Source organism: Lontra canadensis, unplaced genomic scaffold (genome assembly GCF_010015895.1).
Source record: "Lontra canadensis isolate GAN:19392208 unplaced genomic scaffold, GSC_riverotter_1.0 scaffold71, whole genome shotgun sequence".
Lineage (NCBI taxonomy): Eukaryota > Metazoa > Chordata > Mammalia > Carnivora > Mustelidae > Lontra > Lontra canadensis.
In genome coordinates this window covers 10,986,249-11,011,085 of record NW_022631065.1, presented here as the reverse complement: position 1 = coordinate 11,011,085, position 24,837 = coordinate 10,986,249, and the positions used below count along the sequence as shown (strand labels likewise).

The window sequence follows — 24,837 nt, the reverse complement described above, 5'->3', positions numbered from 1 at the left end:
CTGCTGCATATCATGTCTTCATTCAGCAGTAAGGTGGAGCCCACAGCTAAGTGAATGCCATTAGGCACAGCAACTGGCAAATTCCTACCTGGTTCCTTCAGGGAAAGGCTTCTGGAGCCAAAACTCTCTGAAGACCACTTGTCTGTGTGTCCCAGAGGTTTTTGTAATGACCTCCAAAGGAATGTCATTTACCAGCTTGTCAGTTCCCCTCAGGGTCTCCTCCTCCCCACCTCTCAGGAAAGTCACCCTTCTCTCCCTGGGTACTATCTCTTCCACCTCTGTTCTTCAGGCCCTTGTCCAAAGGTCACTTCATCCACACAAAGCCTCCCCAGGGACCCAGCTTGAAGAGACTGCTCCTTCCTCTCACTACCACCCCATCCCGTGCCATTTATCACATTGCACTTATTATAACCACAGTGGCTAAAGCTTACTGGGCACATACTATGCACCAGGTATTACACTAAGAACTTCACATGTATTATCTCACTTAATCCTCAAATCAGTGCCTTGAGGAAGGTCTGCTACTGTTCTCATTGTCCAGTTTAGTGCTGCGCAGGGAGCCCAATGCGGGGCTTGATCCCAGGACCCTGGGATCATGACCTGAGAGGAAGGCAGATGCTTAACGACTGAGCCTCCCAGGCGCCCCTGGTGTTTAAAATTTTAAAGGGTAGTAAGAAAGGAGGAAGAAAACTAGAAGAAAAAGAGGAAGAAGAGATCCTATATGAAGAGAAAGCCTAAAATATTATCTGTCCCTTAAAGAATTTTGTTGACACCTGCACTAGATCATAAGCATCTCGAGATCAGATTCATACCTGTCTCATTTCAATTCTCCTGTAGAACCTGACACAACATCCCCTAAAATACTTTTAGAATGAAAGGAGAGCGGTATGGATAAGATAAATTTTCCAAAGGTCCAAACTTTCCACTTTTCCACTACCCTGGATTTGGTAGGATCAACAGGAACTGATCCCGGGGAGTGGTGACAGTAGTTATCCAAGTACGGAGCCCGGATGTGACCGGTGAAGTGCTTGTCCAAGAGGGGGCAGGTTGGCAAAACTCCCACCTATATTCTCATGGTGGTCTGGAGACTTCTGGAAGTTCTGCTTGGCATTAGAAACACAACTGCAGCCACAGAATAGGTTACATAAAGTGTATATCTTTGCTACTACAGATGTGCAAAAGACATATTTGGGGTGTCTACTCTGCTGCCATTCATGGGGACAGGTTCCCTAGGCCATGCCCAGCCCTCCCTCTAGCTCCCCATAACTCTGATTTGGGTCACAGTATTGGGACAACCAAAGCTGGGCAAATCAGATGCTCTTTGAAGAATTAGGAATTGGGACTAAGAAATAGATGCACTTTGTGGGACGGTCCCTTGAGTAGAATAGATGTAAACTTAGAAGCTAAGGGATAGCCAAGGACAGGGACAAAAGGAAGGGACAGGGACAGCGGCAGAAGAGGGAATACACTGCTCAGAGACAGGCAGAGACCAGAAACAGAGAAAGAGAACAGCCTGGCTTCCTGGGTCCAGACCTTGACATGCCTGACCGAGCATTCCCAGGTACCGTGAGGCCACCCCATATTCGGCTGATGCTCCCTCTTTTTGTGTAAGTTAGCTTGAGTGTGCTTCTGTTATTTGCAGCCTACAATACCCCTAAATTTACAGGGACATTTCTCTGTCCCTTGGCCATCCTACAGAGAGCCTGCCAGCTCCCTTGAGCTTAGGCTGTGCTCATGAGGCTGGGTGTATCACATGGGGAGGCTCCTGCCTTTTGCACAAACACCTGACAAAGGCTTTTCAGGGTGGTCTATTCCTTCAGCATCTCTGGAATTGGACAGTTCTGATCCTAACAAGATAGGAGACATAACCACCAAAATCAGTTTGTGGACCTTATTTTGATTTGAAGTTGCAAAAACCAACAGTAATGTTTTTGAGAAAATTAGGGACATTTGAAGGTAGACTAAATACAGTATTAAGGAATGGCTCTCAGTTTTGTTAGGAGCTATAATGGCATCGTCGTTGTCTTTACAGAAGAAGTCTAATTTCATCAGGTTGTGTACTAAAATGTTTACAACATGCAGGATCTTCTTTAAAACATCACAGCAAAAGAGAAACAACAAAACAAAATTCCTAAAAGCAAACTAAAAAAAGGGGTGAAGATAGATCCAATATTAATCATTGATGAAGCTGGGTAATAGATAGGCGAGGGCTCATTATACTGTTCCCTCTACTTTTCGTGTTTGAAACTTTCCATAATAAAAAATTATAGACAGACAGCTATTTAGATATTTAAAAGTTAAAAAAATATATATTTGGATTTAGACAAATACGTATTTACATTTATGTATATGTGGGTGAATCAACTAGTGTCTTGGCAGGCAAGGTGGTCTGATGGTAGGCTTTCTCCCCCCTACTTTTTTTTTTTTTAAGATTTTATCTATTCATTTGTCAGAGAGAGAAGGGCAGGCAGAGGGAGAAGCAGGCTCCCTGCTGAGCAAGGAGCCAGACACAGGGCTTGAACCCAGGACTCTGGGATAATGACCTGAGACCAAGGCAAGACACTTAACTGACTGAGCCACCCAGGCTCCCCTTCTCCTCTCTTGACAACTGCAACTGAGGGAGTTACCCAAGGATGTCCTTGGTTGTGGAGAGGTTATCCTTCCTGTTGACCAGCCTCTTGGGGCTCTGTGGAACTGCCAGCCAGTCAAGCCACCTCCAGGAATCCTCCAGCCCTCTCTCCTCACATAGGGAGCCTTCCTGGCCCACTGGCCAGCTAACCCTAGCGTACTGTCCTGAGTCTACCAGGTGATGGCGTTGTGTCATTGCCTGGCCCTCCCCAAGGGCGGGCTGGTGCTTCCCCAACCTGTCGGCAAGCACTCTGAAGCTGGCCCCTCCTGGGGTGTTAGGCCTCAGGGAGCCCCCACCCTGAGCTGTGCTGACTAGACGAGATCAGGAAATCCCTGGGGGACACACACCCTGGCTCAGGCCCCAGGTCTGTGTTTACACTGCTCATAGGTGAGAGCACTGGAGGCAACCAGGGCCTCGGAGGCCTGGGGGAACATTGCCTACTTCTACCTGGGCTGCCTTCCAAGTTCTGATTCGTACAAAATCACTTTTTCCCGCTTACCCAGCATAAGTGTCAGGTATCAGTGTTTGACTAGTGGAGGGAGAGGAAAGCACCATGTCAGCTACTGGATATGAAAGCGGCTTGATAAAGACTGTGTGACTATTCAGACCAGCAACTAGTCAAGGTCAAATAACCTTGAAAACGTTCATGGGAACACAAATCTCCATGCATGGCTCAACGGCAGCCAAAGGAGGGCCCAGACCCGCAGCTGCTCACCTTCCCCAGGACCACCTGGCCACCAGCAGCTCCCTCAGTCTGTTCTTCCGCTCCCCGCCTTGTCCAACAAGAGATGGCTCTGGCAATCACCAGCCCTCTCTAATTCCCTGATAGGAGCCCCCAGGCCTCTGCTGCAGGTGCCCTGCCCTCTGCTCCTTCCTTCTGGCCTGTCACACAGAAGGGGTGGGGCCTTCCAGCTGGGGGCTCAGGGCCCTGTCCCCTCCACCCAGCAGCAACTCTCCCACTCACGCATCTTTACACCACTCTCCTTCATCTGGCCCCTTTCCATCAGCCTTCGGTATGCTCAGGTCACTCCTGCTCACAAAGAACAAAAGCCTCCCTTGGGAGACCAAGCTCACTGCCACCTTTCACAGACAAGCATCTTGGAAGAACCAATCCACTGAAGCCACCCTCGTCATCCTGACTCTCTCCTCCACCCTCTGCCCCATGTCACCCCTGAGGACTGCTTTTGTCTCTCCATCCTATGGATACTCTTCTGTTCCTCTCCCCCTGGTGGCTGCTCCTTCCATCTCGAATGTCTCCCTGCCCCTGGTTTCCAGGGCACAGCACTCCTCTTGTTCCCCTCCTACCTCTCTAGTGGCTCCTTCTCAGTCTCCGCGGTGGGTTCTACTCCCTCTGCCCACCCCACAAACGTTAGTGACCTGGGGGTTCTGCCCTGGGAACTCTCTCACTTCACGATCTCAGGGCCAACCTTACCGTTTTCTATGGGTTTGAGTCCCATCTAGATGTTGAGCACGCACAAATCTAGGCTTCTCCACTCAGCTCCAGACCTCCGTAGCTACCTGGTGACCTGCTGGACACCTCTACCTGCAGCTTCCCCAAACACAACATGTGCCAGGGGCACTCATCATCAGCGTCCAGCAGAAAAAACAAAATGCCCAACGCAATGAGAATTTGCTCTTCCTCCTGGGTTTCCTATATTGCTACCACAAGTTACCCACTTGCTCAAGCAGGAAAGTTGGGCATCTCCCTGGCTATCCTGGTCCCCCGTATGCCACCTGTTACTAAGTCCTGTAAATCCCCCCTGTTAAGACAGGTCTCAAATCCTGTAAAAAGAGTAGTGGCAGCCAGGGATTAGGAAGAGAGGGATATGAATAAACAGAGCACAGAAGATGTTTAGGGCAGTGAAACCATAAGATACAAGATACAAACCAGAAGATACAATAATAATGGATACACGTTCTTACATATTTGTCCAAACCCACAGTAGGTGCAACACCAAGAGGGAACCTTCATGTCAACTCTGGGCTCTGGGTGATGGTGTGGCAATGCAGACTCACCAACGGTGACAAATGGACCACTCTCATGGAGTGTGTTCGTCACAGGGAGGGCTCTGCCCATTCAGGGGCTGGGGGAAAATGGGAACTCTGCACCTTCCACCCACATTTCTTGTGAATCTAAAACTGCTCTAAAAAATAAAGTATATTTAAAAGGAATATACATATTAACACATACATATATGATATATATATTAAATTACATGCTCAAATATATTAAATTATCTGATAAAAAAAAATCGGTCTCAAATCCACCCCCACTCTCTGTTCCCACTGCCAACATCTAGGTTCGGGGTCCCATCTTTCACTGGGACCAGCCTCCTGACAGGCCCAGTCTTGCCTCCTTTTATACAGAGCCAGAGTGGCCTCTCCCAGACCATCCTGCTCCGCTTCCCCTCAGTGCGAGCTCCCACTGAGCTCAAGTTCAAGCTGCACAACACGGCCTGCGTCGGCCCTCCATGACTGACCCCACACTGTGCAGCCTAGCCACGGGCATTTCTGCCCCTTCATCTGTGGGTCTGTTCTCCTAGTTCCCGCCCCTCTCCTTTCCCCCTCCATACCCTCCCCTGGCTCACTCTGACCTATCTTTCAGGTCTTAGGGTGAACACCTCTTGCTCCTGTTTGTCTTCCTTGAGCCCTACTGTCTGGGCTGGGTGCCCCCACACTGTGCTTTCACAGCACCCCATCTTCAAATGCCTGTTTATCCACTTTCGTGCCCCATTCGACGGAAAGCCCAAGTAAGTCAGGATGGCATCTGCTGTGCTCATTTTTGGATCTCCAGCAGCTGGCTCAGGTTTACAGACAGTAAACACTTTGTAAATCATACTTAAACGAATGAATGAGGTTTGCGGACTTCTGTGCTAAGAGCTCTCAACTTCCTACTCTGCTTTTAATCCATAGAGTGGTCCTGGGGGAGTAGTGAGGCCAGAGGCTGAGGGTGGATTCTGCCCTAGACTAAGCAGGGAGATGATACTAGGAAGGCATTCTACAGGATTGTAAGTGGGAGCAGTTTAAAGCTGAGACAAAGTTCAGACTCTCCCCTCTAGCACACACGGAGTGTACAAGCATCCCCGCACAGAAGATGCTTTTGAAAATATGCTGATTTGGCTTGACCCAACTAAGCTGACCCACTTTTCCTGCCCCTTCCTTCCACCCTTTCCTGGTCATCACAGGAATGTCCTTAAAGCACAGGTGTCTCGTAAGAACCTCTGCAAAATGGGGGTGCCTGGGTGGCTCAGTGGGTTAAAGCCTCTGCCTTCGGCTCGGGTCATGATCCCAGGGTCCTGGGATCAAGCCCCTCATTGGGATCTCTGCTCAGTGGGGTGCATGCTTCCCTTCCTCTCTCTCTCTCTGCCTGCCTCTCTGACTACTTGTGATCTCTGTCAAATAAATAAATAAAATCTTAAAAAAAAAAAAAAAAGAACCTCTGCAAAATGGCCACAGTCACCAAACTGTGGAAAGAATCAAGATGCCCTTCAATGGACAAATGGATAAAGAAGATATGGTCCATATATACAATGGAATATTATGCCTCAATCAGAAAGGATGAATACCTAACGTTTGTATCAACGTGGACAGGACTGGAGGAGATTATGCTGAGTGAAATAAGTCAAGCAGAGAGAGTGAAGTATCATATGGTTTCGCTTATTTGTGGAACATAAGGAAAACACGGAGGACATGGGGAGATGGAGAGGAGAAGTAAGTTGGGGGAAATTGGAGGGGGAGACAAACCAGAAGTCCTCAGAGACCGTGGACTCTGAGAAACAAATTGAGGGTTTTGGAGGGGAGGGGATGGGGGGTTGGGTGAGCCTGGTGGTGGGTATTAAGGAGGGCACGTATTGCAGGGAGCACTGGGTGTGGTGCATAAACAATGAATTTTGGAACACTGAAAAAAAATTAAATTTAAATAAAAAAGAACCTCTGCAAAGTTCACTTTTTGGTCTGCTCTAAGCTGAGATCAGAGACAGCTTGGATTTGGAATTTTCTCTCAGAACTCTTAGAAGGCTTTATTTTATTTTATTTTATTTATTTGACAGAGATCACAAGTAGGCAGAGAGGCAGGCAGTGGCGGGGCGGGGGTGGGGGGGTGGGGGGGTGGAGCAGGCTCCCTGCTGAGCAGAGAGCCTGACAGGGGGCTGGACCCCAGGGTCCTGGGATCATGACCTGAACCACCCAGGCACCCCTAGAAGGCTTTAAACTCTGGCTATCTCTGGGTAACCCCAAAGGTCCCTCCATACTTGGGTGGGTTATAGCCCAGGTCACTCTTCTCTTGCTGTCCTTGCAGCCAGGCCGACTTGGGCCTGAGAGAGGACAGCATTCTGGATAAGTTGTTTGCTGGAAGTGAGGGCCTGTGTGCCCCCACCCACCTGACCCAGCCCTCCCTTCAGGCAAGGTCAGGATCAGCCAACAGCCAGCTTCATTTTCCTCCCGGGAATGCTGAAGAGACAGAGTTAGTAAAAATCTATCTTATTAACAGCCTGACCTACCAGCATTGATCACATCAGAAGTGACGCCTGCACACACAGTCCCCATTATGCTCACAGGGGTAAGGATTCAGTGGAGCTCAAAAAGCCATTTAAATCCATCCAGGGGTGACTCCTTCTCCAAGGGCTCAAAACATCACCCAAACTAATAACCCCCAACAAAGCACCACCAGGGAAAATTCCTTGCGGATTTGAGATTTTCACTCTGTGTTAATCTCCTAACTCAATAAAGCAAACACTCCTGCAGCAAATTAAGTGCTTTTATTAAAGGGTCCCCTCCTCCATTCCTTTGATGTGGGTATAGGCCTACAACCCTCCTAGGGCTTGAGTGTCTGTGTGAGGGGTTATCCAGCCCCCACACCACCATCATTTTCTCCCATTACCCCAAGGAGGCCAGGACCCCCTAGGATTTGCAGATTCTTGGATTCTGGAAACTTAGACCTCTGGCTTCCCAGAGTAGATCTCATAGCCTGTCAGCTGAGGGAAATGCTTCCCATTCTTTTGTGGGGGTGTGGCCTGGCCCCAAGCACCTCCACTGTTGCAGTTGGCTCAGAGGAGTCTCCAGCACAAGTGTCCAGGCCAAGGTGGACTTGTTGGCCAATAGTCAAGCCCTTCCTCTGACCTCTCTACAGCCTTGTTGGTCAAACCTCCAACAGTGAGGTAAAAACCTGATATGGCTGGCTGGACAAAAGATTAAAGAAGGCTAGGTAGAGAAAGGGGGCTCCAGGTAGGGAGGTCTGAGCCCCTCTCCTCCCACTGTTTCCAGCCCCCAAGTTGGTCCCCAAGCTGCTTCCCCCTCACATCTGCCTGGAATTGGGTTCAGCCATTTTAACTTCTAGTCATCACTTTTTTTTTTTTTTTTAAGATTTTAATTATTTACTTGTCAGAGAGAGAGAGAGAGAACACAAGCAGGGGGAGCAGCAGGCAGAGGGAGAAGCAGGTTCCCCACTGAGCAAGGAGTTCGATGATGCAGGATTCGATTCCTGACCTGAGCTGAAGGCAAACGCTTAACCGACTGAGACCCCAGGCGCCCCTAGTCATCATTTTCCTCTCACTGTTGGTTTGAGGTCCACTGAGGACCCTTCCAGGATCACCACAGATGCTGTCCTCAGAAAGCCTACCTCACAGGGAAACCCAACAGCTTGTAGATGGTTAAGGATCAGACTCCTTTCTATTTCAGGAGGAGCTTGCTTCTACAAACATCATCTCCTACAGTTTACCAGTTTCATTACAGGGTCTACAGTGCAGAAGGCACTATGGATCTGTGCTCAGACCAGAAACAGTATTTTGTCTATGGTGACAGACAATCGGGTCTCTGAGGGCCCAGAGGCATTCCTAGCAAGGGTTCTGTGGGCCTGCATGATAGGCCCTCATGGAAGGTCTGGCCCTGGCATTTGTTGCCAGGGGTGGTCCTGGATGCAGATCTTGCCTAGCGGAGAGAAAATGCTCTTCTTAGGGGTCTCTGAGAAGGCCCCTCTCAATGTTCTGTCTATCGGCCCACCTTGGACAAGAAAGGGAGGAGCAGCACTAGCTTCTCAGAAGCCGCCATAGCCCAGACTGGGCTCTGGTCATGTAAAATGTTCTCCCCTCTCTTCTCAGCCCTGAATAGATGCCCTGGTCTCTGTGGCTATCTCCATTTATCTCCCATCCCAGTGAAATTGCCTCTAGACTCATGTATTCCCATGGAAACCCAAACAGAACCCGTGGAAGTTGGGGGAAGGGGAGAAGTTAGCTGAGAAAATGGGGAAACATGGCAAAGTGCATAAGCCCTCAAGCTGGGGTCAGACAGACCCAGTCTAGAACTCAGACTCAGCAGCCTGCACACTCTGAGCCTTGCAAGCTATTTCCCCCTCTAAACCTCAGTATCCTCATCTATAAAATGGGGATAATCTAGCTCCCACGTCCTCATGGTCATTGTGCAGCTTGCATAAGATGAGCCTGTAAACTCTTGAGCATATAGTAAGGGCTTGCTGAATGGCTCATAAATAAAGGTTCCAGGGCTTCCAGACAGGGATTGAGGCAACCCGTGAGGCTAGAATTCATTTGCTCCTGGAGGCCTGCAGGGATCTGGTAATCCACCCAGTGGCCTTTCTTCTAGGAGAGATTTGAAGGAGGCAGCTTGGGGATGTCCAAACCTGCTCTTCCTCACTCTACAGAGCAACTGACCAGGTGAGTGAGGTTGGTGGGTGATGGAAGAGCCCAGGCCATGGATGGAGCAGCTGCCAGGATCTGGGCATCCTGGTGGCCTCCAGGCCCAGCCAGTCCTGGACACAGGCATTCTCAACTGGGGCAATAGCAGCCCCAAAGGGGTCTTGGGGAACGAAAAGTTTTAGGTATTACCATGGTTTATGGCATTCCAAAGTTCAAGCCAACCTGACTTAAAACATATTTCTTAGTATTTAATTCCTCTGAGAAATACATACTAATTTAATAAAGTTAAATTTAAATTAAAAATTTCTTGGGGGTGGGGGCACACTAATAAAAAAAAAAAAAAGAAAGAAAGAAACATAGGTATGGCCCACGTTTTGGCCTTTCTCAAGCTCCTACCCAGGAGCAGCCCTTCCTGCTGCCTCCTACTGTAGCCTACCTTTTCCTTAGACTCTTAGCAGCATTTGGTGTTGCTGGCCAGTCCAGTTAGAAAGCATCCCTATCCCAGGCACTGGGTATGGTCAGCACTACTCCTTACTCCAATCCGCCCCTGGCTGCATGTCTTCACCACGTTGTTCCCCAACAGCCTTCTGCCTCTTCTCCTTCTACTACCCCTGTATACACAGTCACTTCCTCTGTCCCAACCCCTCCACAGAGTGGAGCCTCCAGAGCTCCACTCTGCTTGTCCCACCCCAAACTCTACTGAGTCTCTTTTCTTCAGAGGTCCACCAGACCTCCCCACCTGGATTTTTCATGACAAACATTTTTCTTCCTCTAGGAAGTCCTACCTGCCTACCCCAACCCCCTTGGGGCTTTCCCTTTTCCTTTCCCTCAAACTATAGCATTTAGTTTGAACCATTTGATATGAAAGTACATATGTCCTTTTATTATTCTCTCATGGCCTCATGGGTATCTGTTCTACTTTCCCACTTGGGTTTTAATTTGAGAATAAAGACAAAGTGATAAGTATCTGTTTGCTTATTAGTGGACAGCCCAGTTCTGGACACCAAGGAAGGCCGACATGGAGGTCTTTAGGCCTCAGGGAGTGCCCCAGCAGGATACAAGGTGCAAGACGACAGTGGTCAGTGGTCCTTCCCACCAGGAGTTCAGCTCAGCCTGGGCCCCAGGCAGACTGCAGTGGGAAGACACCTTCTCCCTTCCCCTGGGGCTCTGCCTCACCTGGCTGACTCCTTCCACTCCATCTGGTCTCCGTCGTGCTGTAGGGTGTCCATCTCTGTGAAGAGGGTGGGGTTTGGAGCCTCATCTTCCTCCCCCAGGATGTCCTGGAGCTGCTCAGCAGCTGGAGACCCTGCAAAGGAGGACAGCAGGGTCTTCTGAAGGGCCCAGAGGAGGCTAAGTGCTGCAAGGCCAACTGAAATGGAGCAGGAGCCAGGCTCAAGGGAGAAGTATTTCCTAATTTAGTAAAACTAAGTCCTCATACCTCTGTGGGTTGGATGTGGGTGAGATTCTTTGAGATAAAGGGGATGACCGGATTTAATCTACATTCAGACTCCAGGGTCTGGGAGTCAGATGACAAGAAAGAAGAATAGAAAATGGCCAAAGCTGGGCAGCAGCAAGGGTGGAAAATAGAAAAGTGAGAAGTGAGAAAAACTCTGACCCAACTTCAGCATAAAAAACCCAGAAGGACCCCTCTTCCCACTGGATCCCAAACCAGTCAACTCCCAGTGTTGGCCTTAAAGGGCCAGTCAGCCTGTGACAGGACGTACTTGTACCAGTGTGCAACAGGAGCCCATCTCCTTCTCGGGCACAGTAACAACCTATTCCTGAGCTCCCACTCTGCTTCCCAACTCCCCACTGCATGTCCCCTCCTGGCTGTTTCTCAGGTACCTTCCAACACTGAACATGTACCCTTCCCCAAATATGCTCCCCATCCTGCCTCCCTTCCTTCTTTCCTCCCCCTTCCCTTTAAAAAAAAAAAAAAAAAAAAGATTTTATTTATTTAACAGAGAGAGAGCACAAGCAGGAAGAACAGCACACAGAGGGAGAAGCAGGCTCCCTGCTGAGCAGGGAGTCAGAGGAGGGCCTCAATTCCAGGACCCTGGGGTCATGACCTGAGCTGAAGGCTGACGCCTACCAACTGAGCCACCTGGGCATCCCTTTTCTTTCCTTTCTCTTACTCAGTATTTCTGAAAGTTAACTATGTGCCAGGCATTGTTCCAGGTGTTGGAAAACAAAGCTCGGATAAAGGCCCATATATCCCATATATCCCTCTTGAATGTCTGTTCTAGTGGTAGAAACAGACAAAAACAGGTAAAAGCATAAATAATCATTTCAGGTACTGATAAGTGTCCTGAAAAAAAAAAAGAGAGAAAATAAAGCAACAGAGAACTACATTAGAAAGATTGGCTAAGAAAGATCCCTCTGAGGAGTATGTTTACATTATGACTTGGAAGAAGAGAATGTACCACTTCTGCATCTCTGTAAAAAGAGTGCTCTGAGTGTTTCAAAGACTTTGAAGTGAGAATGTGCTGGCCCTTGTGTCTAGAGCAAGACAAGAGAGGCAGTACTTGATGTGGAAAGCCTCGGTTAAAGGCATGGCTGTCCACCCAACTGTACAGGCTAGATACCCTGGAGTCATCTTTACCTCAACCACTTTTTCTCACCTCCACCCCCTTTTGAAAGTTTTCAAGAATATTTCCCTCTTCACCAATCCCTTTGCTTCTGCCCCAGTTCAGTCTCTAATTGATTGTCTCCTGGGCTTCATCAACTCTTCCCCTTCCCCTAAGACCCTCTGTCTCCTCAATTCATCATCCCCACTGGCCCTCACTTATTTCTCCATGGGTTCCCAGTGGTCAATTTTCAACTACTTTGTCATCATACTCCCAACTCTTGACTTCCCAGTAAAACATGGCAGCTGATGCCCAAACAAGAATTCATTGGCCCAGTCTTCACCTCCACAGGAACATCCTGGGACACAGGGAGAGGCAGCGTGATACTGTGGTATGGTGGAGACAAGGCACACAATGGGTTTGCAATCCAGCTACACATGGGTATGAATCCAAGAGCTGCCACTTGCTTATAGGTGTTCAGTCTGAATGAGCAGGGTTGTTGAGAGGAGCAAAGAGATAGGTCAGTTAAGGAGAATAAGACACACGACAAGGTCCTGCAGTGTAACAGGTGCTAATCCCCCTTCACCACTAATCCCAGCACCCAGGCTCACGTGCCCTGCTGGAGAAAACCATCCAGCTGTGCAAATGGAGGGTTTCCACCCTCAGCAGGTCCCAGAAGTGCAGCCACCTCCCACTCATCCTTGTCAGCGGCGTGTCCCATGTCCCCCGATGCCATTCATAACCCTTGCTCCTCTCGGTCCCTCTCTTACCCACCTTGCCAAGGAAATAAAGGCCTCAAGATGTGAAATCCATTGCTATCTCCCTTCTAGTTCATCTGTACCCTTACCACTTTTGTAGTCACTTTGAACAATGGAGTCCTTCCTCCAGCTTAATCTCTGGCCACATTTATTCTCTTCTGCTGGACCGTTATTTTATCAACTATCCTTTTTTTCACCTTGGTTTTCAACTTCGTTTCTCCACTCTTTTCCTCCCAGCCTATAAACAGTTCTTCTTACCCTAGAACACTCTCCCCTGACTCTACCTACCTTCCATGCTCTCCTGCTCTCCTTTCTCTCCAACTTCTTGAAGGAGAGGTCTCCACTTCCTCCTTACCCAATCACTTTCCAACCTGCTGCAACTGGTTCAGCACCACCTCTCTAAGTGACAGAGATTTCACACTGGCCACTCAAAGATATGTTTAATTTAGCCCTCACAGAGTAGGAAAGTTTTTGAAATAGTTGCTAACATATAGAATTGTGAGATTTCATTTAAGAATCCAGATTTCTGGACATTGGGTAGGGTATGTGCTATGGTGAATGCTGTGAAGTTTGTAAACGTGGAGATTCACAGACCTGTACCCCTGGGGGAAAAAATATATATATATATATGTTTATAAAAAATAAAATTATAAAAAAAAAAAAAAGAATCCAGATTTCTGACTTCTCTTGAAAATTCAGATGCTCTGAGGACTGTGCCTATATTCCTGCTTGGCACCGATCAACTAAGGCTGAGTGACAGCTGCTTTCTTCAGGTGGGTATATGCATTTTTTAAAAGTCCTTTTATTTGAATACAGTTCACACAAAGTGTCATGGGCAAATGCATTTTAATTTGCTAAAATGCTCCCTCCTCTACCCTGCTAATCTCATTTATGTTACACACCTGCGTTTACAACCATGCCCTGAGATCGCTCTTGCTATCTTATTCTCAAACCAATTAGTTAATAAAACCAAGCAAACCAACAGGTCTGGTTTATCTCATCGGGTCATCAGTGGTGGTGACTGCTCCCTCTGGACAGACATGCTACACTCTTGGTTCTCATAACAAAGAACTTTCTTGATATTTTTGTCCTATCTCTTTGAGGACTCCTCAGTATTTTTCCCTGGCCCCTCTTGCCGGTCTTACTTAAATCTTCATCTTTCCCAAGATCTCTTCTTGGCCTTCGTCTCTTCTCTCTTTCTAAACTCTATACCATCTTGTGTTCTTTATGGTGTCACCCTATAGATGAGGCACCCCAGGTCTCCAGACTCTGCTTGCATTGAGCATTTCCAGCAGTCAACTGGATTATTCCATCTGGGAGTTCTGCAGCCTTCGAAAGCCAACCTCAATAAACTCAAACCACTTTCCTTATTCCAACACCCCAACCCTGCCCTTCTCTGTTTTGAATGATAGCCATGCTAGCTATCCAGTCATCCAGGTAAGAAATATTGGACTCACTCCTGAAGCCTTTTGCTCTCTCACTATTCATGTCCAGACACTAACTTCTTTCCCTTGCTTCCTAAATACTTTCAGGTTCTCATTGTTTCCTGTTCCTATCACCACGAGAGCCTCCTTCTGCTTCTGCCTTTGGTTGCATAATCCACCCCTACTCCCTATGTGGCAGCAAAGTTTGCTTTTAAAACATTTCAGACATGTTCACATGACACACTCCTGGGAGTCATGGTGCTACTTGGGCAGCACCATAAAATATTTTGCATATATGGGTTAGAAATAATTTACTATCAGAAAATACTATTACTTTGTCTCTATATGGCTCAATCTACCTCATTTACTTAAAGGAATTTTACTTCTGAATTTTTCTATTACTTTAAACATAGTCTTTTCATTGGGTTATTGACTGCTGATGCTTGCTAGCAAACCTCAAGAGTTAAGGAAATTTTATAGAAGAAAAACTAGCAATTGAACAAATAACCTTATTTTTTCTTTAGATCGGGAGAAGACGAAGACTCTGATTCTGAGAGGACACACCAATTCTCCATAGAATCAGAATTCAAAAACTACCCTCTTAAAATGTAGACTTGATTATGTTACTTTCTAGGTTAAAAACCCTTAACAGGCTCTGTATTACCTACAGCCTAGGGTCTAGGACATGGCTGAAAACATCCCTTGTGATCTGGCTCTTTCCTGTCTTTTTAGGTTCTACCATATTCCTCAGCCAGATGTCCTAGAGACCAGTCACCCTTAACCCCAGATATCCTTGGCCCCAGCCATCCCTGACCCCAGACACCCCAGACCCCAGCCACCCCCCAATCCCAGATAGCCCGGACCCCAGCCACATCAGACCACAGACAGCTCTCTGGAGAGGAGGGCACCTCACTCCTCATGCCTGCTGCTCCCTAGGTCTGAAATTCCCCTTCCCCTTCAAGGCCAGGTAAGAAGACAAACAGATGCAACAGTCATAGGGAGTTGAGACGGGGCGGAGAGCAGGATGCCTGAATCAGCCCTGAGTGGGGCATTACCTGCTCCCTGGGACAGCTGAGCGCTGGGGTCTCCGGCTGTTGGCACTGCCTCTGGCCCCAGCCTGCTTCTGCTGCTGGCACCCTGGCCACTGCCTCCAAACGTCCTCTTCCCCAGCGGCTCACAACAAACTCAGTTTTGTTTCCAGTTAAGCACCAGGGGAGGTGTCCAGAGAGAAGAGGGAGAGAGAGAGAGAGAAAGAGAGAGAGAAAGACAGGGAAGGAAGGGGGAAAGACTGGGGAGGTGTATGCGGGAGAGGAAAGAGCTGCAATAAGTGTGACAGAGATCAGAGATCGCGTGTAAGAGAGAAAGACTGTACTGAGGGCGAATTCAAGCTACGGCGGGTGTGAGAGAGAGAGAATGTGAGAGGGAGCAGTGTGAGGGGCGGGGGTCCTCAAGCGCTCTGGAGAGAGGAGGGCTCAGCGGCGCCACAGCGGCTCACGCAGGCGGCGGGGGCTCCCCAGCGGCAGGGGCGGTGGCGGTGGCAGCGGCGGCCTGTGAGAGTGCGCTCGGAACTGCCCGGGCCCCCTCCCCCGTGAGGGCTCCAGGAGAGCCCAGGCGCTTCTGCTCAGGCCCCTTTATAAAGGCAAGGCTGGGGTTTGCCGGGGGACTCCACGGGGCCTCCTTAAGAGCCTTGACCACAGGTGAGCTGGCCCCAGAGCGGCTGCCAAGGCGGCTGTTCTCTCACCAGCCACGCAGCCCCCCGGAGGGTTGCTGTGGGGTCTCGAGTTTCAAAGCAATCACACTTGGTCAATAAAGTTCCATGCACCTGCTTTCTCTTTGCCCCAACTCCAAACCCAGATTCTCCGTCCTCCACCTCTTCAGCCACTTCCAGTCGAAGTGCCAAATGCCATCACTGGGAGCGGGATGGTTCCCGGGTGCCCGCGGACAGTGGGAACTGGTCACTCGAGGGTGTGTGGCGAACCCCACTGCGGAATTATTTTGCTCTGCTGAGAAACTCCTAATCTCCTGGGTTCGGTTCAACAAGTGCTTACTGAGTACTTAGAATGTGCCAAGGTTGATTAGAGGTCACTGGGCGGCTGCTGCTCCAAGGGGCGCTGAGCCCTGAATTCTCTAAGTCTCAGGGCCAGGAGGGAGCTTAGCCGCTGTTGAATCCAAGCCCTTTACTTCACAGATGAGAAACTGGAAACCCAGGTTATGCCACAAAAGGCCCCACCAGGCCCCAAATTAGGAGAGCCCAGAGGAGAGCAAAGTCAGCTGATGTCCTCCACGCCACACTGCCCACCTTGGCTGGCCCCACTCATCACATCTTCATACCTGAGGCTCAAGAATCAAGGATGCCGGCTTTCAGGTTGAGGAAACAGTAGCAGAAGATCAGGGGTGTAGGTTTAGGTGCTGGGCTCCCAGCAACAACACCATCCAGGAGTTTCTGCCATGGTGGACTCTCCAGCAGGACAGGACATGGAGGAGACAGGCACTTCCCCAGGGGCTCAGGCTCTACAGGTCACACTACAGTGTGGCTGAAGTCGGCCTGTCTCCTCCTGAGTGCCGTTAGATAGCTACTATACACCACACCAGATCAGGGGCTGGCAGTGACCCCGAAACACCACAGAAACACCAAAAAAGATCACCAAGGAGGCCAGAGAATTCTCTTTATTCCTGTGGTGCTTTAAGAGCCCAGACCTGGGTTTAACACCTGACTCTGCTAATTATTAGCAGTAGGATGTTGGCAAAGCATGAGTCTCTCGGAGTCTTAATTTCCCCCCTCTATAAAGTGGGGCTAATCACACCACGCTAGACTCCAGTGGGCATTAAGTGAGATAATATATGTGATTTGGATGGCACAGTGCTTGGTATACACCAGTCACCCAATAAATGCTCTGGCTACTGCTGTTGTTGCCAACGGGTCTGATGCCTTTCTCCCTTGTTACCAGTCATAAGCCTGGCCTTTTTAAACATTGCAAGGGCTCAGTCCTTTTCAGCCTCTAAATGCCCACTCTGCTCCCATGCTACCTCCCTACCTTCCAGCCCATGGCCCTTCCACTCTCTCTGCCCCTCCCCCCTGCTCACAGAAGGTTTAGCACACCACATGCTGCGCTCCCAGATCAGGGTGACTAATGCCCTGTGGGCCCCACCTGCAGGCAGCACATCAGAAGTTAATCCCCATAATGAGAAATGCCACAGGTAATAGCCCCTGTGGTTGATAGCACACAGCTGAGAGTCACATAGTGACGGCTGGAGGACTGGACTCCACCAGCAGTTGCTGGGAGAAACCTAACAGTGCAGGAGCCAGCTTCAGGAAACACAATAAAAGAAACAAGCAGAATTGTGCTTTTACTGAGTGGGGACTGTCTAGTCATTGGATGAACAAAGCACAAAATGATCTAGTGGACTACAAACCAGCAAGACTTCACCCCCTAGGAAAGACCTGGAAGGCATTTAGGACAGTCAGGAGGTTGGTCCTGGGGCCCTGCGCTCTGGACGAGCCCTTTCACAGGTTCCTGCCCTCTCTCCCTTGGACTCCACATGCATCTCTAGATAGCCAGCTTTGCGAGGGTGGCATCTGCCTTGCTCAAATCATGCTGCTGGCCCCCAGCACAGAGTTCACACAGCATGGGCACTCAATAAATATTTGCTGGGTGAATGAATTTCAGTGATTAACACTCATGAGCGTATCAGCTGGGATTAGCCTTGGCAAGAAAGGAGCCCAGGACAAGGAAATGCTGCTGGGGGGTGGAGCTGGGTGGGGACTTTGGGTAGCTCAAGGCCATTGAATACTGGGGAGTTGGAGACTGACTTAGAGTTCTGAGGTCATTGTGTGAAGTGGGTCTCGAGAGGTGATGTGAAGGCCCCAAGTCCCAATTTCATGGACAGGAGTTCTTTTTCTAGGAAGCTGTCCCCGAACTCCAAATGTGCTGAAAGAAGAGCAAGAGAATCTTCCCCCATTTGTGTTTACAGGAATTCCTCCTGTCGTGGGGAATTTTAGGGATGTCAGCCCAGCCCATAGCCCTACCCAAAAGGATGAACCTCTGGCAGCTGTGTGTGTCGGTGTAATGTATGACCCTGCCCCTTGGCTACAGGTAATCAGACCACAAAGAGTTCATTGGACATCTGATCCAAGCCTGGAAACTTTGAATTGGGTCTCTAAGACAGCTGGGGCCTTTCCTGCTGGTCTCTGGGAGAGACAGCATGTAAACTGGAAGACAAGGGCACAGAAGATGCAGAAAAGGCTACAGAAGGAGGCAAATGGAGCAGACCCACCGGAAAGGCAGAGGAAGAGGCCACCCATCCCGGAGAGGGGATCCATTCACTGAGCCTGGCTGTTTATTCTGCTTTGGGATCATGAGAGGCTTCTTTGGTCTTATAACATCAACTCACACCCACCCACATGTGCGCTTGCATGCGCGTGTGCGCGTGCGCGCGCGCACACACACACACACACACACACACATTCCCTCCTTGCCCAAGCCAGCTCAGATAGGTTTCTAATACTTGTGATCAAATTACCTTCTTAATCATGAGTGCCCCTTTTATGAAATTCTAGGGTATGGAAATTTTCTTCTGTGTACCCTCTTAAGAACCGCAAGTGTGAGAGTTATAAAGAATGTTGAGTCATGGCAGTAAGAATAGTTAGCATAAGGAAGAATGGGGCATCAGTAAAAGAGGGGGAGTAAAGCAATGGTGGAGCAGGCCAAAAGCAAGACAAGAAGGAAGGACAAGGAAAAGAAACCTTGGCCGTGGCCCTGACCGAGGACAGAGCTGCATCAGAGGACAGAGGACCAGCAGAGCCTGGCAAGTGCACTGCTGGCTTCGCTACAGGCTCAGGGATGGAACGAAGCCTGGAAGATCTTTGTGTGTCAGGCAAGTGGGACACTCACCCAAATTCAAATAAGAAATCCCTCTGCCTTCCCTGGAAAGAGCATCAACCTCAATAGGAAATCAGACTTTGAGCATTTGCAGGAGACCCCACAGAGAAAAAAGAACAATGACACTCCTCTGCCTGGAGCCCTTTACAAGGAGGTTCTGATATTTCTGGGGAGCCAAAATAGTAAGAAGCAATTGATTGTATCATATCCATTATTCACCATTTAAGGTGTGTGAGATGTTACCCATTGTCTTCAACTAGCATGTGGGTTTTATTGTTTTGTTTTAGTGACTATAAAGGCAGTTAAGTGAAGAAATTGTTATTTAAAATCAAAGCAGACAATTGCCGCTTCTCCTGATTATGCCATCAGGGATGGGGGGCCCAAGTCACACAGGGAATCCTGACCTGGCCTGCAGAGGCCAGAGGGGAGAAAGAAAGGGAGAAGGAAGCGTCAAGCCTCTTTCAGGTCTTTGAGGCTGCTGAAGATGGTCTTTGTGTTTAGGTTAACCCACTATGTGGTCTCAGCTGTGCAAAAATGGGCCCTAAGCCAAGGAGGGGCGGGAAGAGAAATTGCTGTGACTGAAAAGTGAGGGGACTGGGTGTGTGTGTGTGTGTGTGTGTGTGTGAGTGAGGAGGGGACTTAGCTCAAAGCAAGGAGATGTGAGGGAACTTGGGAGGGGACAGGGGCTGGGCAGATATGGTACCAAAATATAGTAGGAGGCTGGAACTGCAGAGAAAAATGCCCAGTGGGAAATTTCCCATGGCCAGAGGATTTTTAAGAACGGGATATCTAATATCTCGTTTTAAAAATTATGTATCTCTACGACATTAAACTTAGTTCTGAACCTCTGGCAAAGCCTGCCACTCAATGTATGCTATATGCGACCGATTCTGGGGAAACCAAAGAAGGTCTGAACTCCGTGCCTGAGCTGGCCAGGAGGTGAAGGCAGAGGACGGGTATAGGACATAAAACACAGGGAGTTGGGGACCCTGGATGGCTCAGTCAGTTAAGCGTCTGCCTTCACCTCAGTCATGATCCCAGGGTCCTGGGATTGAGCCCTGCATCGGTCTCCCTGCTCAGCAGGAAGTGTGCTTCTCCCTCTCCCTCTGCCTCTCATCCCTGCTTGTGCTCTCTCTGTGTCAAACAAATTAAATCTTTTTAAAATTATATATATATATATATATATATATACACACACACACACACACACACACACACACAACACACACATATATAAAACACAGGGAAAAGACTTGAAGCCAGGGTGAGGCTGAGATTAACAGCTCCTGGGAATGCACAGCAATTTCAGCAAAGACATGGACGTCCCCTAGGATGAGGCCAGAGAGACTGGAGTCCACTCTACTTAATTCTCCAGGAATAAGGTAAACTTGGCTGGTGCATGGTTTATGAAAACTTTCCACTTATTAGGACTTTCACTGGTTCACTTGCAAACTTGGACTCTCAACCCCAATTACCCCTCAAGGTCTTAAGGTCACTAACTCAGGATTCTCTTCTAATGGGATTTTTTGTTTGTTTTTAGAATAGCCCTCATGGCTGGCGAGGGAATGTTGTATATGTTGATAATTCCAGGAGATCCAGGTTTTAAAGTGTCAAAGGACAAGAAGAGAGAGAAAATACATGATTCTTTTGGGAAATACATTTTAATTTGCTTTCCTGCCTGCCCCTCACCCCAAAGGGGGCATATAAGGTCTAGAATGATCCTCATTCTTTCTCCTTTTCTGTCTTCCTTTCCCCCTTCTCTCTCCAAGTTGTATCCTTCCAAGACACAAATTTATAGGTACACAAAGGCAAGGAAGCTACCCCGTTTCAAAGCTTCAAAGTCTAAAAGAACCCCAACTGTCGTTGCACCTATGCTGGAAATTGCCTGTTTCAGGAACCCTTCATGGAGGAGATGCTTTAGAGACAAATATGTGTTCTGTCCTAACCCTTGCTCCTTCCTCATCAGAAATGAGAATGGAAGGCCACAGGAAATATATCCTTGATCCTAAGGCCTTGGAATGAGGCTCAATATGAGGCTTAAATGCCTGGCTGGAAAACAGCCTTTCTCTCCTTTATTGCTCATCTTGAGGCAGTTTTGATCTTTTAGTGACCCCAGAGTTTAGTGACCAGGCGAGTAGAAGATCTTAATGATTTTTCACACCCCTCCCACCAGAAGGATCTCATAAGCCCTTGATGCCAATGAACATAGCCAAACCAAACCAATATCCTCTTGCAGAAGAAAAAGATCTGGGATCCTCACTCTCATATTGGGTTAATGTGTATTAGTTGAGCCAACATCTATTAAGTGTCTACCACACACCTACCATGTTATTTGTTTCTTCTCTGCCTCAGGAGTGTCCCAGCATACTCAATTTTACAAGGGGACCTCATCCCTAAATGTGGGGGAGGTGGTGGGGTTATAGGAGAATGCCTCAGAAGGGGAGGATGAAGCATTCAGATCTAACATGGAGAGCAGGAACTCTTCCCAACAGGCTGGCTCTCCTTTGGGTCTCTGATGTTCCCAGCCCTGAGCTGGTCCATGCGCACATGCATGGTTTCATCAGCGCTCATCCCTTACGTTAGACAGCGCCAAAGGATTTCCATCAACCCATCTCCCACTTAGACACGTTTACTCTAGAAAAGCCACAGGACTTGGTAGACTTGGTGCCAAGGAGAGCAGTTGTTCAGGACAGCTGCAAGATTGTGGGTGACTAAGGTGGCCTTTGGGAGCCTGTGAGTCAGATCTCTTCCTACAGGGATGCTGAGACACTGTCACTGCCTCTGACATTCCTTTGAAGGTTTAGACAGTAAAATAACTAATTTTGCCTTGCTTAAGACAGGGGAAATATATAATAGAGACCAATCAAATACAATTTATTGGGCAGATTTAGGATATGCTGAGTTGAAGTCATGTCCCTAGAAATAGCAAATTCTCAAAAGAATAAAATGTCATAGTTGGGCTCTCAGGATTCAGGTCTTTTCACTTCTCTTAAGATTGATACTTTTCTTTCCACAGGAAGGAACAAAAGACTGATTTTTAATTAACCCAAAACTGATTTCTGCAGCAGCAGCAGAAGGCCTCAAGGGATTTGCTGGCCTGGGAGAGAGCTTTCCAGGGGTCTGCAAGCCACCATGCCAGTGCCTAGACAATTCTGTACTATTCCTTCAAGCTCAGGTGAGGAAAGAGGGTGGAGGTAATGTGATGTGGAATTCAGTTTATGGAGCACAGTGGCTCCTGCCAAGTCATGTTTGTGGTTAGGGCAAGAGCTGTATGGCCCCTAAGAATTTGGAAATGAGGAAAATAATTAAGCCATGAAAACAGCTTGGGGTAGCTCAGAGCAGAGGTCTCCAAGTCACCAGAGAGAGACAGGGCTCAGCCTGGCTAAATGTATCCCTGGGCAGGGAGGTTGGTCTGCAGGGGTGACATAGCACAGGTGGTGAGAGCCCTGACCCCAGTGGGACATCACTGAGTCTCCAGAGAATCTCCCCAATCTGTCACCCTGTCTGGGCTCCCCAGCAGATGACTCCCCTGAAATGTGCCCTTCAAGAACTCACGAGTCCTGCTGACATGATGCACATTGCCGTCCCGGCTGCTTCCCCTACTGCCCACGCCAGTCAGTTCCTGTTGTGGCTTGTCTGGCTGCAGGCCCCAGCAGACCTTCTGTAGGCCTGGAAGACGTCCCTGTGGGTCTCTTTTCCTTTGAGGGTAACTGGGAACTGAAAGCCCAATGTGGATGGAGCGGCAGTCTGTGGGCAGAGCACAAAAGAGGGGGGAGGCAAGGATTACTGAAAATGGGGATTTCTCCTTACTATCCTCCAGTTACAAAGAGCTAGGGCCACCAAAGCAGAATGGAAGACATGGAATTCCTGGCCAGGGCCACTGCCCCAAGTCTTGGGTTTGACAGAACTCCATTTCTGAACAACTCAGCAGTTGTTGGAAATGATACCCTTGGTGCTGTAGTTAGAACTCAATTAGAATGAGCAGAACTCCCATCACTCTGTTCTTGCTTGTCCAGGATGGCAATAACTGCATAAGTCTTATGACACATGGCCTGAGAGAGTCCCTCAGTGACTCACAGATTTAGTCCAAAACGCCAACCTCCCTCTTTGGGAGGTCTCTGTGCATTTCCATCAAGGGCCATTTTTACTTGTAATGAAAGACTACATAAACTACTTAACAGAAAAGGGAGTTACTCGGACTTCTCAAAGCTGGTTTTGTATACTAGAATTTTCAAGAACTAGACTCATGAAGAACCTTAATTTCTAATTCCACTAAGAAGCCTGGTTGGTCTGTAAAGCCCCACTGGGTCTTTGCACACAAAAAGTAGCTGTAATTCTCTCAGCTCTCAGGATGGACATTCTGCTATCAGTGTTTCATCAGTGTTGGCTTCAACTGGTCAACAGTTTTTTAAATAATCAATAGATTTAGTTTTATATATACAGAATAACTGAGCAGATAGTACACAGGAAATTAGACTTCCATCCTACCCCCACCAGACCCCTGCTCCACGAACAGATCTCCTATTATTTTTTATTGAGGTATAATTATACCTCAATTATACAATATAATATATATTACTGAGGTATAACATTGTATTAGTACAAGATGTACAACATACTAATTTGATAGATGTATATATTGCAAAATGATTGCCACAAGAAGCCTAGTTAACATCTATCACTCCACATAGCTGTACTTTTTTTCTTGTGTTGAGAACTTTTAGAATCTATTCTCTTGGCAACTTTCAAATATACAATACAGATTGCTAACTATACTTACCTTGCCGTACATTCCATCCCCAGAATTTATTTATTTTATAATTGGAAGTTTTTTCCTTTGACTTCTTTCACCCTTTTGCCCACCCCCAAACCCCTGCCTCTGGCAACCACTAATCTGTTCTCTGTTTCTTTGAATTTGGTTCTTTAGATTCCACATAAAATATGATCATACAGTATTTGTCTTCTCTGTCATTGCCAAGACTGTCAAGGAGCTAACCCTTTGTGTTTTCTTCTTGAAATTTTGTTGTTTCAGGTCGTATATCAGACTGTCATCCATTTTGAATTGTGTGTGTGTGTGTGTGTGTGTGTGCACGCGCGTGTGTGTGTGGTGTAAGATAGTGGTCCAATTTTATTCTTATGCATGTGGCTGTCCAGTTTTCTCATCAGAGAGATCATCCTTTCCCCACTGTACATTTTTGATTCCTTCATCATAAATTACCTGAACTTAAAAATGTGGGTATATTTCTGGGCTCTCTCTTTTTCTCCATTGATCTATGTGTCTGTTTTTATACCAATACTATACTGTCTTGATTTATATAGCTTTGTAGTATCTTTTGAATCAGAAAACATGATGCCTCCAGCTTTGTTCTTTTGCAAGATCACTGGGGCTATTGAAGGTCCTTCATGGTTCCATAAAAATTTTAGAATTATTTATTCTATTTCTGTGAAAAACATCATTGAAATTTTGATAGGGATTACATTGAATCTGTAGATTGCTTAGGGTAGCCTGGTCACTTTAAAAATATTAATTCATCCAATCCATGAGCATGGAATACCTTTCCATTCCTTTGTGTCTTCTTCAATTTCTTTCATCAATGTCTTAAAATTTTCAGTGTGCAAGTCTTTCACCTCCCTTGTTAAGTTTATTTATTCCTGTTTATTTTATTCTTTTTTGTGGCAATTATAAATAGAATTGTTTTCTTAATTTCTCCTTCTGACAGTTCATTATTAGTATATAGAAATGTACCCTTTTGTATTAATTTTTGTATATTGATTTTGTATCCTGTAACTTTACTGAATTTATTAGTTCTAACAGTTTTTTGGTGGACTCTTTAGGGTTTGCCATATATAATATCACATCATCTGTGAATAGAAAGTTTTACTTCTTCCTTTCTGATTTGAATGTCTTTTATTTCTTTTTCTTGACTAATTG

General features: G+C 47.6%; 1 protein-coding gene across 5 annotated transcripts in view; it reads right to left on the bottom strand.

The window, feature by feature from the left end:
- SLC4A5 (solute carrier family 4 member 5) overlaps nucleotides 1-24,837 on the bottom strand; it is a 106,008-nt gene that overhangs the window by 53,709 nt on the left and 27,462 nt on the right. For all 5 annotated transcript variants that reach the window (XM_032880778.1, XM_032880782.1, XM_032880780.1 and 2 more), the window contains 2 exons: nucleotides 22,461-22,652; nucleotides 10,453-10,582 (listed from right to left, as the gene is read on the bottom strand). In XM_032880778.1, the coding sequence (XP_032736669.1) occupies nucleotides 10,453-10,582; nucleotides 22,461-22,652 (322 nt within the window). The remainder of the gene's footprint in view (nucleotides 1-10,452; nucleotides 10,583-22,460; nucleotides 22,653-24,837) is intronic.